The sequence below is a fragment of the Gymnodraco acuticeps genome, unplaced genomic scaffold, assembly GCF_902827175.1.
Source record: "Gymnodraco acuticeps unplaced genomic scaffold, fGymAcu1.1, whole genome shotgun sequence".
NCBI lineage: Eukaryota > Metazoa > Chordata > Actinopteri > Perciformes > Bathydraconidae > Gymnodraco > Gymnodraco acuticeps.
In genome coordinates this window covers 113,544-128,023 of record NW_022992122.1, presented here as the reverse complement: position 1 = coordinate 128,023, position 14,480 = coordinate 113,544, and the positions used below count along the sequence as shown (strand labels likewise).

Genomic DNA, 14,480 nt, shown 5'->3' with positions numbered 1-14,480 from the left:
GATCTTGAGTCGTGGCTGTGGTCCTGGATCATAGGTCCTGGATGGATATCCTCGTGGATTCATCTTCCTATTATACACACATGCATTTCCAAACATTTGGACTACCTATGTTGCAAATGTATTATCTTTTCAATTTACACACGGCATCTATTGCACGTCTGTCCGTCCTGGGAGAGGGATCCCTCCTCTGTTGCTCTCCCTGAGGTTTCTCCCATGTTCCCTTTAAACTGTGGGTTTTCTCCGGAAGTGTTTCCTTGTACGATGTGAGGGTCTAAGGACAGAGGGTCTAAGGACAGAGGGTCTAAGGGCAGAGGGTCTGAGGACAGAGGGTCTGAGGACAGAGGGTCTAAGGACAGAGGGTCTAAGGACAGAGGGTCTAAGGACAGAGGGTCTAAGGACAGAGGGTCTAAGGACAGAGGGTGTCGTATTGTCATACTGATATTCCGTACAAACTGAAGTCCACTGAGACAAATGTAACATTTGTGATATTGGGCTATAAATAAACATTGATTGATTGATAGATTGATTGATTGATAAATGTCCAATGATATTTAAAAGAGCTGCTTTGAACCGTTTTGATCCAATTTGGGGAACATACTAGGGCTGCTCAATTAATCGTATTTGAATCGCAATTACGATTATGGCTTGCAACGATTACGAAAACAACGTAATCGAAATAAAACGATTATTTTTTTATTATTATTTTCAGTTGAGTTAATAAATGGATGTTTTCAAAGTAAATGGATAATCGTTTTTAATAATCGTGATATCAATTATTGACCCAAATAATCGAGATTATGATTTTTGCCATAATCGAGCAGCCCTAGAACATACCGTGTAAAACACCAACCATCCCTGTACACACACACACACACACACACACACACACACACACACACACACACACACACACACACACACACACACACACACACACACACACACACACACACACAACACACACACACACACACACACACACACACACACACACACACACACACACACACCACACACACACACACACACACACACACACACACACACACACACACACACACACACACACACCACACACACACACACACACACACACACACACACACACACACACACACACACACACACCACACACACACACACACACACACACACAACACACACACACACACACACACACACACACACACACACCACACACACACACACACACACACACACACACACACACACACAACACACACACACACACACACACACACACACACACACACACACACACACACACACACACACACACACACACACACACACACACAGACAGACAGAGCTGAAGGGAGTGCTGCTGGTCATTGTTTTCTCAAAATTGCATATTCCACACATTCTTTATCGATACACATTCCTGCTGCGGTTCACTGTCAACGTGCGATGAGGCGTAGCATTGGGAAATGGATAAAAACATGTCATGATGTACTTTTTGGAGGTTAGATGATGGAGGAGTGTGTTTGTGAGACACCAATGAAAAGTAAATACAATGCCTTCTCTAAAGGAATACGGAGTTGAAATGTGTTAATGGCATATCTCTGTCTGACAGCACGATGATGCTCAACAGTGTAAAACTCTACTCTCGACTCACTTTGTGGGGAATTCAACTCGTCTTCAAACCGAGCAGAGCGGTTAGGGTTAAAGCATGTTTCAGAGGTGTTGATTATACAAATGACAACATCTCACCAAATCGTAACTTCTTGTGAGCAGGGGGCATTCATCCGGCGCTAACAAATGATCCATGAAACGTTTCTGCAGGTTAGAGAGTTTGATGATTTTTACTTTTAACATTTGTAAGAGGAAACCTCAGAAATCATTTTTACACACAGGGAACGTTAGAAATGTTTTTTGTTATTACGATAAATGCTAAAATTGAGCAAGCTGACATCGTTAAGCCTGTTAACGTTAGCTTCAGAGGGCTGGAGAAGTAGGCATTCTGAGCGGATGCTGGCACTCAAGGATGATCCCAGAGATTCACCCTCTGAGGATCATGAATCATGGAACTCTGTAATCTTTCCAAAAGCTATTCCTGCTGTGCCACAGTGACATCACTACATGCAGGTTTGACTCATTCAGTTGTTCACGCATATGACGCAAGCTGATCAAATCTCACAATCTGCTTTAGGATCTATTAATAAATCGTTACGTGAGTCACGCTGATATCCCTGACTACCACAGCTCAGTTCCCACAGAAACACTAATGTGCGTCTCAGCAGCACTAATGCCATTGTTTTGGACATCTATGGACATGTGTGTTTGTGACTTCACTTGTTGTGTATTTTACATCAATATATTTGTGGTGAGACAATAAAGGATTTCGTTTTACAGGTAAATAATAAAACCAGATTATAGCTAGCAGAAATGTGCAGCGACGTACGCCTCTTCACAGATAAACAAGCGCACATTGTTTGATAATTATATTGCAAATATGTTTCTCAGCTTCCTTCCTTCAAAGACCGTGCAGGCAGGAAGGGCTTTGTTTGACCACATTCCTCAGACTGATGTTCACCATTTTGAGGGATAACACAAGTGTATCTTGGCAGAACAACAGAAGGGAGGAACAGGAGGGTCAACAAGTCAAAGTGCAAGATAGAAATAGAAAAAAACCTGTTGAAGATGACAGGATTTAAAAAATTGGGCAATCATCCAATGAGTCGGATAAATGTCAAAGGAAATGCTGTGTCAAAGGGTTATAACTAGTGGTGCACGATAATTATCGGCCCGATATTAGGAATTATGACGTCATCCCGATAAACCCGATACCAGTATTAATAGCCCCGATAATATACAATGTATTTTTTGGGTAAAAAAAAAGAAAGAAATACTGCGCTGTGGATTGGGATGAGGGGCGCTTGTTTTTCACTCGGCTCCTCCCGTTTGGCCAGTACTGTGGTATTAGTGGTTTAGGAAGAGGGGAGTTCTTCACAAATCCAGCGCTCCCTAACTCATGCCTGGCTGTGACGTAAATGGTGTGCGGCCGTGAAGCCAGGACAGTAAACAAACATGTCGCCGGTAGTATGGGACTATTTCATAGCTTCAGAGTTAGATAGTTCGCTTGCTATTTGTATTAACAAATGCAGAAGTTCCACGAGGAGGGAGAAAGGCAACGAGCTATAATACTTCTGATTAGTCACCTGAAACATCGCCATCGCCACGATGGTGTGTTAAAAGCGTACGAAGACGCCTGCGCTGCTAAACTAGCGGCGAATCCAAAGCCAGCTGCAAAGGCACCGGGGCTTTTACCTATCCACGAGGCTTTTGGAAAAGGCAAGAAGTTTGCCAGAGACGACCCCAGGGCTAAAACGATCTCTAACTTCATCATAGAAATGATGGCGCTTGACGAGAGTCAAAACTGTTCTTGGCTTTGTTTTGTTCATAGTAGTAATGCTCATGTCATTTGCTCACTACTAGTCTTTTTTTTACCACCAGGTGTGCAAAAACTACAGGTACATTTAATATATATATATATTATATTATTATCGGTATCGGTCTTGAGAAGCAGGAAGTTATCGGTTTCAAAAAACTAATATCGTGCATCCCTAGTTATAATGTAAGTTGCTAAGTTACGAGATGGGGGGTAAATCCAGGGTTATCAATAAGATGTTTCTTTGTGGTGTTAGAATTCTTGAAAAAGGTTCACAGAATGTAGGCTGGTGAAAATAGATGTGTCCTCCTCACCTAGTTAGAGTTCTACATTATGTGATTAGATCATAATGACCCATGCATTAACGTAGGTTTGAGTAGGTATTGTTTGCAAAGTAAAAGCACTATATATACCCCTCAACTTAAGTGGAGAGGATGTAAAAATGGCATGAAAAGTACAGTAGCTCAAATTTGTCGTCCAAAAATATTGTTCTCACCTAGTTAAATTCAACTGAATCAAACCCTACTGTTTTGTATCTGATGCATCGCCCAGCTCGTGGATTATGCTTCTGGCTCATTGTTATTTTCTCTCCCAGCCCTTCTTAAACACTGCATGTGTTATTTGTTCAGTCGTCATCTCGCTGCCATGTGTGACGGCACCTGTCAGACGAGCAGAGGGAAGAATGTGATCTGTCTGAACACGCTGGTTACCTCGAGACACAGCTGACTGATATACGTTAGCTCTAGCTACCAAAACATGAAATAACCATGAAAGCCATAAAAAGAGACTCTCACTGTTTCATTATAGTGTGTGTTGTTTCAGTATCGACTCAAATGTGTCCAAAACATTGAAAAGCTTAGATTTAAATGACCAGATGTGAGTTAGGAAATGAGTCTTAATTACTCTTTAAAGTATTTTTTTAATGCATTGTATGTGTCCTTAAAAACTACCTTGTTGAATATCAATTTCAAACATATTTGATTTTTTTCAATATGGGGTTGAATAAAGCACATCTTCTTTAACTTAATCTAAATATCTGATTCAATACTAGTAATCTATCTTAAATTAAAGGTGGGGTAAGTTTGAGAAACCGGCTCGAGATACACTTGTTATATTCCATGGAATGCTCTTAACATCCGATATCAATGAATATCTGAAGTGCTTTGACAACAAATCCATTAAAATGTCATCTGTAAAAAGCTCGACCAATCATCTGAGCCGGCTAAAGTAACTGGATGGCCTACCTGCCTGTCAGCCTTCCATCTGTGTGTTGGAGGAGGGGCTCTGTGAGGAAGTCTGAAGGAAGGGGCAGATTTTTTCCGGCTGCGTACTTTCAGATTCAAGCGCACTCGAGCTGCTTTCTCTATTCTTACCTACCTACCTTTAAGATTCAAGAAACCGGGACTTCCGGTTGGACGAACATGTGAGGGCTGCGTTGTCTCGTTCTCCCACGATTTTACTTTCTACATTTAATTTAAAACCACCGAAGTTGAGTTAAACCCGTATTGTGTGAACATAATTTGGACTATAAATCAGAACAAGCCGATGTGATGCCGAAACCTGCGTTGAAAACGGAGACGAAACAGGCAAAAAAGACCGAAACTGCTGTCTCAAGTGCAAGTGAAGTTGCTGGCGCGGACATGGCTAGCATAATTAGCCTGCTTGAAGAGCACAGAGCTAGCATTTCAGCTGACTTCAAAGCTGCCTTTGCGGTACTGGAGGCGAAGCTGAACCAAACGCAGACCACAGTAGCAGAACATGGGGAACAAATAGACTCTCTTGAGACCAATGCCAATCTGCAAGATCAGCGACTCCGTATACTCGAGGAGAAGTGTGCGGTATTAGCAGATAGCAATGCTAAGCTAGCTGCGAAGACCGCAGATCTGGAAGGTCGGAGCGGCAGAAATAACATTAGAATCATTGGACTTCCTGAGTCTATTGAGGGACCCCGGCCTACAACCTTCTTTTCTGAATTTTTGGTGGAGCTGCTAGGCAATAAAACTCTCTCATCCCCTCCCGAGCTGGACCGTGCACACAGAGCGCCGGCTGCTAGGCCGCAGCCAGGGACGAGACCGCGACCTGTGATATTGCGGCTGCGTCGCTACCAAGTAAAGGACCTGATTGTCCGGGAGGCCCGCAAGAGACGAGGGGATCTCCGCTACCGTGGGACACCAGTGCAGATCTACGAGGACTTCACACAGGAGGTTCTCGAACAGCGGGCGAAATACCGAGACATCATGTCAAAGCTGTACAACCTAGGCCTCAGACCGGCTCTTCTGTTCCCTGCTCGCCTGCAGATCACACTTGGAAGTGGGGCTAAGAAAAGGTTCCCCTCGCCCCTGGAGGCTGTAGCCGTTGCAGCTGGCTATGAACGCGAGCCGGCTAACTAACCACTGATGTTGTGCTAGGCTAGTGGTGGCTAAGCTGGGCTAGGCTAGGCTAAACCGCGCTGGCGCTGCATTGATGGTGGACTGGGTACGTTACAACCGTTATGTTGGGACACAATTGATTGTATAATCTAACGTTACCTAGCCATGACAGCGCACAATGCGACATGTTGTCTACATTTATTTTTTGTATGATTACATCTGTATATTTACACTATATACCCGGGGTGTTTTTTGCACTATTTCGAATGTCCTTGTTAACTCATGCTGTTCACAATTGTTTCTGGGCACTTTACAGCCGTCGTTCTGTTGGGACGTCATTTATTTTATAACTAACGTTGCTCGGCCAAGTCAGCAGACGATGTGACATGTTTACATCTATTTTAATTTAATTTAATTGTTTTCATTTTTGTATTTACACTATACCCGGGATGTTCTTGCACTTTTGCAATGTTCTTGTTAACATTTGCTGTTCACAATTGTTACACTTACTAAGGAGGTTGTATCTGCATGATGTGGGTACTGAGACACCTTGAAGAAGGAGAGATGATTCAGGTAGGGAAGTTATTGCCAATTTCATTGGCAGATGGAGCTCAGGGGTGGGGAGGGAGGGGGTCTAGGGCATGGGAGGAGGTGGGAGGGAGTAGAGGATGGGAGGGAGAGGGTGGGGCATTTATCTTGATGGGGCTACAGGTTTCCATTTGTTTGAGGCAGCTGTCTCATTTACATTCTGTTTTGTCATCTTTATGTACACTGTTCTCTCCATTTTTAGTTGTGGATGTTCTAAGGCTGATCTTACACCTTCGATGCTGTATGCAGTGTCATGGCTAATATAACTGGTACAGGGACTGGTGGTGGACAGGCGGTCAGGATACTCTCTTTGAACACTGGTGGGTTGAATGCTTCGGTGAAACGCACAAAGATTATGACACATCTTAAAAACCTGAAGGCGGATATAATGTTTATACAAGAGACACATCTCTGTAAATCTGATCAGCGAAAGCTGAATAGGCCGTGGATTGGACAAATGTTTCATTCACAATTTAACCTAAAGACAAGGGGCACAGCCATTTTAATTCGGAAAAAAGTAAATTTCACCCCTACTAATACAATTTTAGATCCAAATGGACGTTATGTCATCATTTCTGGTACTCTCTATCAGAAGCCGGTCATCTTAGTTTCTGTGTATGCTCCCAATTGGGATGATCATAATTTTGTGAAATCGCTATTCTCCACCATCCCCAATTTGAATTCCCATCTATTGATACTGGGAGGAGATATGAATTGTGTTATAGACCCAACACTAGACAGATCTAGTTCCAGAACTGTAGCGCCCTCTAAAACGGCACAGACTCTCTCTGCTTTTATGGACCACTATGGCTACGTCGACCCGTGGAGATTTTTACACCCCTCGGCTAGGCAATACTCTTTCTTTTCCCATGCACATCGTTCATACTCTCGCATAGATTATTTTATTGTTGATAAAACATTTATTTCGTCGATTGTCTCCGTTCAGTACTCACCGATAACTGTATCAGATCATTCAACTGTGATCCTGGACCTTCACTTTGATCATAAGCCTAAGGAATTTAGATTCTGGCGTCTTGACCCTCTTTTACTTTCTGATGCAGCCTTTTGTGAGTGTATTTCGGAATCAATTGCATTCTTCTGTGAGACCAACCAAAATGAAGAGACCTCTGCGTCCCTACTCTGGGAAACCCTTAAAGCTTTTCTTAGGGGTAAGATCATCTCGCATACGTCTCATGTTAATAAACTTCGTAGAGCACGCCAAAGAGAACTGGAAGAATCTATCATTAATCTAGACAACCAACTATTTTCCACTCAATCACCTGATCTATCTAAAGAACGGATGGGGCTCCAAACAGAACTTGACCTTCTCCTAACAAGAGAGGCTGAACTACTCCTTCTACACTCACGAGGGTCTATATATGAACATGGCGATAAAGCTGGCCGTCTCCTGGCCCACCAACTAAAGTACTCCACACATTCTCTCACTTTTGGTTCATTTTCAGGATACAAATTAAACATCCAAAAGAGTGAATGTTTCCCTATCAACCAATTGGCTACAGAATTACCTCCGTTGTCGTTGCCTTTTAGAATATCCAACTCAGGGTTTAAATATCTGGGCATTGCAATCACGCAGTCTTTTAGTGCGCTACGGGAACAAAATCTTACTGTCCTTTATCTGTTGTCCTGACGGCAACAGTCAAATCTGACCTGCAGAGGTGGGGCCATCTGGCACTCTCTTTAGCAGGAAGAGTTCAGACAATAAAAATGAATGTACTGCCCAGATATCTATAAATGTTCCAATGCCTACCTATTTTTTTGCCTAAATCTTTTTTCACTGCTATTGATAATATTATTTCCTCATTTATTTGGGCTGGTAAACATGTAAGAGCTAGTAGACCATTACTGCAGAGGGACAGGTTCCTGGGTGGGCTTGGTTTACCTAACCTTATTGGTTACTACTGGGCCACAAACACACACAAGATCATGCTCTGGTTCACTTCACCCCAGAGTGACTGGTGTCTTGTGGAGGCCAACTCATGTTGATCCACGTCACTTCAAGCCCTCGCGTGTAGCACTCTGCCCCTTTCCCCCTCACAATTCACATCTAACCCCGTTGTAATTGGCACTTTAAAGATCTGGGCACAAGTTAGACGTCACTTTGGTTGGCTTACTCTTCCTCAAGCAACTCCTGTCTGTAACAACCATCTATTTTTACCAGCCACAATTGACCCCCGATTTTCTCACTTGAAGAGGGAAGGCCTCCGCTGCATAGGGGAGTTATACATTGATAGCCTGTTTGCCAGTTTTGACCAACTACGGGTTGCCTTTAATCTAAGAGGATCTGATTTCTTTAGATACTTTCAACTAAGGGATTTTGCTAAGACCCACTCTCCACAATTCCCTCAATCCCTGCCTCCCAGTGGAGTGGATCTTGTACTTAGAGCAAGAACTTTGTCTAGGCGCCATGTCTCTTACTTTTATGATCTTTTTTCTCCGGTTGATGAATCTGCCATTAACAAGATTAGAACTAATTGGGAAAAGGAACTACAGTTCACCTTCTCTGATGACTTTTGGAAGAAGGCCCTGAGAGCCGTTAACTCATCCTCCAGTTGCGCTAGACTCAGCCTAATACAGTTTAAAGTTCTCCATAGACTACATTATAGCAAGGCTAAGCTCTCCAGGATTTATCCAGATAGATTGGATGACCGGTGTGATAGATGCTCCCAGGCCCCCTGCGACCTGACTCACATGTTCTGGTCGTGCCCTAAATTATCTAGCTTCTGGCAATCTTTCTTCGAATGTATTTCTGAAATTGTAGGTCTAAAAATCTCTCCATCCCCTCATGTAGCTATTTTCGGTAGGCCCCCAGATGGAATCAACATTACAAACACTCAAACCAATGTCATGGCCTTTACCTCCTTGATTGCTCGTAGGAAAATCCTTCTTTTGTGGAAATCTCCTTTACCTCCCTCTTTTCAAATGTGGCTGAGTGATACTATGTCTCTTATAAAGTTGGAAAAAATTAAGTTTACTCTCCGGGGTTCCTCAGATAAGTTTTACGCTCATTGGAGGCCACTGATCAGCTATGTAGACCGTCTTCCCCCTGATATGGTGTCGCTGTAGGGATTCTCCCTTTATTTATCCGTCTATAATTCTGATATGATTACTCCCCTGTCCACCACATAGGCAGCCCATGTGGCATCCCTGGATATGTGTTAGTATGTATGTATATGTATATTATTGTATCTATCATTTTGTATTGTATTGATGTACTGTTGCCTCAGTGCTCCGGGAGAGGGGTGGTTGGGATGGGGCGGGGTTAAGGGAAAGTGAGTAAGGGTTCTTTTGGGAGGGAAAAAATGAAAATGCCTTAATTGCTGTAATGCACTGTTACACTTTCTTTTCTTTTTTTACATGTGAATAAAAATATAAAAAAAAAAAAAAAAGATTCAAGAAACCCATTGTGTGACTTTTCCCTCCGTTAGAAAGCACCTGCATCATGCCTGTGATATTCCAGGGTTATTCAAGGCATTTGTGTCAGATGTTTGTGGTCAGCTGAAGGAGCTCGGTGACAGCCTGCGAGAGACTCAACTAGACTGACAACACCTTCCATTAAAAGAACCTGTTGCTTGAGTAGTACACTGTAAAGAACACACACACAAACACACACACACACAAACACACCACACACAGAAACACACACAGAAACACACTCACACAGAAACACACCACACACAGAAACACACACAGAAACACACCACACACAGACACACACACCACACACAGAAACACACCACACACACAAACACACCACACACAGAAACACACCACACACAGACACACACACCACACACAGAAACACACCACACACACAAACACACTCACACAGAAACACACCACACACAAACACACCACACACAGAAACACACACACACAGAAACACACCACACACAGACACACACACCACACACAGAAACACACCACACACACAAACACACCACACACACAAACACACCACACACACCCTCACTGCCTGCAACCAGAGGCAGCAATCTGCTCTGCTGTTTCACTGAAAACACTAGAACCCCAAAAGTGGATTGATAAGCCGCTGAAAATAGTCGCAACCAATGCACGTCCTCCTCCTGTTCGTTGGATATAAACTACAGGAAACAGCTGTTTTAGAAATGAACAGCACATTCTTGATTCAGATTTCCTGGATCGGGTTATTTAGGAGCATTGCGTCTTAATCTGACCCCAGAGTGGATTTGCACGAAGTAATAGAGAGAGAACGAGCCTAATTGAGCCCTCAGGTCATGTGACTGACCGCAGTGTGTGTGTGTGTGTGTGTGTCACTCTTTTCATGCAGAACAAAAGTGTGATGGTGAGATGTGGTAAAAGTGTCCGAGCGACCTCCTGACCCCGAACACGACAGGAGGCCGACCTTTGTGAAGAGCGGCTTTTGTCCGAGTCTTTATGGACCCCGCTCTGCTTTGTCTGTGGTGATAATGACGTGTGTGTTGGTATGTGTGTGTTTGTGTGTTTGTGCTGTCGGGGGACAAGCTGGGCTCAAAGGACGCTCACTTTCACCTTGATCTGGTACACAGATGGGATGCACTCGGACACATTACGAAGTCTTGGCCTTTTTTTGAGTTAATTACATGTTTTCCTCAGTTCAAAAGCCAAACTCGAAGAAGTCACAGACAATAAAGCAGTCATTGTTTATGGTGGCCATCTTTGTCATCATTAACAAATGGCAGCACATCCCGCTAAATATTCCTAAACTCTGAGGGCCACTTACAGGACACTTGCAAAGACTGACCCAACGTCAGTGGAATGAAATAAACGAATGCACCATTTCATTTCAACATGCTTCAAACATGCCCAGAAAGTATTCATTATTTTCAATTTCTTCCTCAACACAAACTAAATCTTCTAATGCACATCCAGCATCCTCCTCAGAACCAGTATATGTTGTGTCGATGCACATCGGAAGTTTCTAGGTCACCGGTTTTCAAAACAGTTTAAGGCCATATTTAGTTTTCCAGGTTGTTCTAGCCCAGAATTGAAATCTTTAAAATATGCACTGATAACAAGCTGTTCTTTTTAATGTGTTACTTTCAAGAATGCAAAAATCTCAAATCTAAAAACAACAATTGTCTCAAGAAGACACAAATGGTGTCTTGAAAGCTGCCACAGAAACAGTTTCCCTGCTGCTTGTTCAAACATCACCGAATTAAAAACAGGTCTTTATCAAAGCACAATCATGAGCCTCTTTTCATGGATGATGTGATTCCTGGTAGGGCCTGTTTATGGCTTAATGACTCTATGATGAAAACAAATACACGGCTCAGTGCCGTGTGCAGATCGATCTGCCTCTCAACGGCCAAGTTTAACAACCAAGCAGGAAAATGGGTTAAAAAAAGGGTAAACAAGGCAGCCTGGTGCTGAGTCAACAGAGCCGAACAACCAACTGTGTGGACAAAAAGCATGGACACAAAAGTCTTATTTGGCAATTTAAGTAAACCTTTTTAACTGTTTCAATGCTGCTTTAATGTACACCTCTGAAAAACAAGCCCAGGTAACCAAAGCAAGTTACAGCTTTCATAAACTTCTCACTCTATAGCATAATGACACAGAAAACACCACATCAACTATTGCATATAAACTCATTGTGGAAAGTAACATTGAGTAGATTTAAATATATATATATATACCAAAGACAATATCGAGTACCTCCAATGTTGGTACTTTAACTGTATTATTTTGCTAATACATTTATGTACTTATATTTCCGTTAAATATTTAATGCAGAACTTTTAATTTGAATTTATATTTAAAGTACAGAATGAAGGTACTTCTCCCACCACTGTTACACGACTATACTTCAGATGACTGTTATGTGCTTTAATGTAAGATAACAACAAAGTACTGAAAAAGACAATACAAATGTATTCAATAAAAGGTCAGGAAAGGTAAAGATGCAGCTGCTGTTAAATTAAACAGCAGTGAACTAGCCGGTATGTATTCCTAAGCACACAATGCAAACTAACATCTCAATTGTTCACTTCAATAACTGCTAACCATAGACTGTTTGCTAACAGAGTGACCGTTAGCTTCGTTGGGTCCGGTTATCGCTCACCTCTCATCCAGTCCACCACTTGTTGCGGGGTCCACTTACTCACAGCCTCCATGTCTCACGACGGGATGTATTTCAATCTCCCCCAACTCCAAAATACCGAATTAACCCGTTTAATTGGACATGATTACCGGAGGAGTTTCCGTTAAAACGCAGACACAACACGATACAAACGGTCCCACGGTCAGCGACCAACTGACGGAGCTCGAGGAGAAAGTTTACAGTCAAAGCAAAACACACGCGCGAGGGGCGGGTGTCGGGTTAACGTTGGCTTCAGACCGCGCCCCTTTCTCCCTTTTCCTCCAATCAGATAAGGGTGCGCTGATGATGCGAAACCATTAGCTTTAACCACGCCCCTCTCTCCCTTCTCCTCCAATCATATACGGGTGTGTGTTAATGCTGCGTTCATTTGCAGTGGGAACGACTGGATGTGTGGTTCATGATAGGAAAAATACAAATAAGAACTTTTCAAATAAATAAAAATACTAGTACAGTAATTAGACATAAAGGAGACGAGTAAAATGGGACATCCCAAAAAGCTTTAAGAAGCTTGAGGACAGACTATAAACTTAAAGCATTTCTATTATATATAATACATATATAATTGAGAGTTCATGTATTATTCAGAAGCATCACAACCTAAAAACCTAATAATAATTTCAATTCCCCATTTCAGCGACCAGAGAGGGGGGGGGGATATATCCAGTCTCTGATTGTGTTACGTTATTATGAGAGTGCTCTCATACTTGTTTAATTCTGAAATTGTATATATTTACATAAATATATGTGTGTGTGTGTGTGTGTGTGTGTGTGTGTCCCCGCATCTGTAGCCTGTTATTGTCTCATTATACCGCACTGTGAATGAATCAAAGTAAATATATAAGTGGTCATGAACACATCTGTCCATCAGGCTGCTGAGCCTCCTGTCATCATTAATGGACGTCTCTTTAAAATGACCGCTCAGAGGAGAGGAGTTCTCATTTCTCTAACCGCCTGCTGCTTCCCCTCCTCTCTCCTCGGCTCCCCTCCTCTCTCCTCGGGAAATTAGAGTATTGAGAGACCTCTACACTGTTTTTTTTTGTCCCATTGGGAAAAGGACAACGCAAAGAGAAACATGGATGCCACAAATCCGAGGAACTGCTTGAATCCTCTGCATTGTGCCATGGCAACAGGAGCTGTCAATGAATCTGAAACATAAAGATTGGCATTTAAAAACACTAAATATTATGAATGATGGTAATAGCCATTATCCCTACATTTCTTCCTGATGGAATACTGTATAAATGTAATAGTGTGTAAATACCAGCAGAGTGCTGCAAGACATAAAGGAAGGTGTCAAATATTTAAATTTGAAGTGCACTGGGCTCGACATTCATAACATTTGGTTATAAATCTAATATGTTATTGTGTCCTACGGGAGGACCGAAGAAACACACATACAATTACAACATATTTGCAAAAAGCAGCCGTTAACACGGAAAGAGCTACAGAAAGGCGTCACCTCAGGAACAAACACACTTTAGTAAATAAATGAAACACAACAAATGACATCTCCTTTCACAAGACTCAGACTCTGATCAGTTTAACTGATAGGGATGTGGTTATAATGAAACAACTCAAATTGTTTTGATGCTACTACAATCCATTTAAACATCACTCACCTCGAAAAGTTTAAAAAGTGTATACAAAAGTGCACTTACAATAAGAACTTGACCAAAATTCAAAAGCAAACAGAAGGAACACAGGAGAGGTTTTATAATCGGATAGTGTCGTATGAAACAGACTGGATGTGCAATGATCTTGCTAAGATACTTAACATCTTTGCCTTTTCCTTTCACTTAATGTTCCCTTTGTCAGTAGTTCTATCCTTTAGTGTTTTTAGAGGTGTTCCAGTATTTTCTCTAAATCTATTTTAGAGAGGCATGAAACAGGTCAATCAAACATTAGTTAAGGTTCAAACCTATACATTTAAACACTGCTACAGAAAACATCTGTATCATAAAGCTGGACCTGATAT

General features: G+C 42.2%; 1 protein-coding gene across 1 annotated transcript in view; it reads right to left on the bottom strand.

Annotated features, from left to right (window-relative positions):
- Positions 1-12,663, bottom strand: part of cnksr3 (cnksr family member 3) — a 65,472-nt gene extending 52,809 nt beyond the window's left edge. Inside the window, exon 1 of the mRNA XM_034203182.1 lies at positions 12,467-12,663. Coding sequence (XP_034059073.1) covers positions 12,467-12,518 — 52 coding nt within the window. The 5' untranslated portion in view covers positions 12,519-12,663. The remainder of the gene's footprint in view (positions 1-12,466) is intronic.
- Between the last annotated feature and the right edge of the window lie 1,817 nt (positions 12,664-14,480).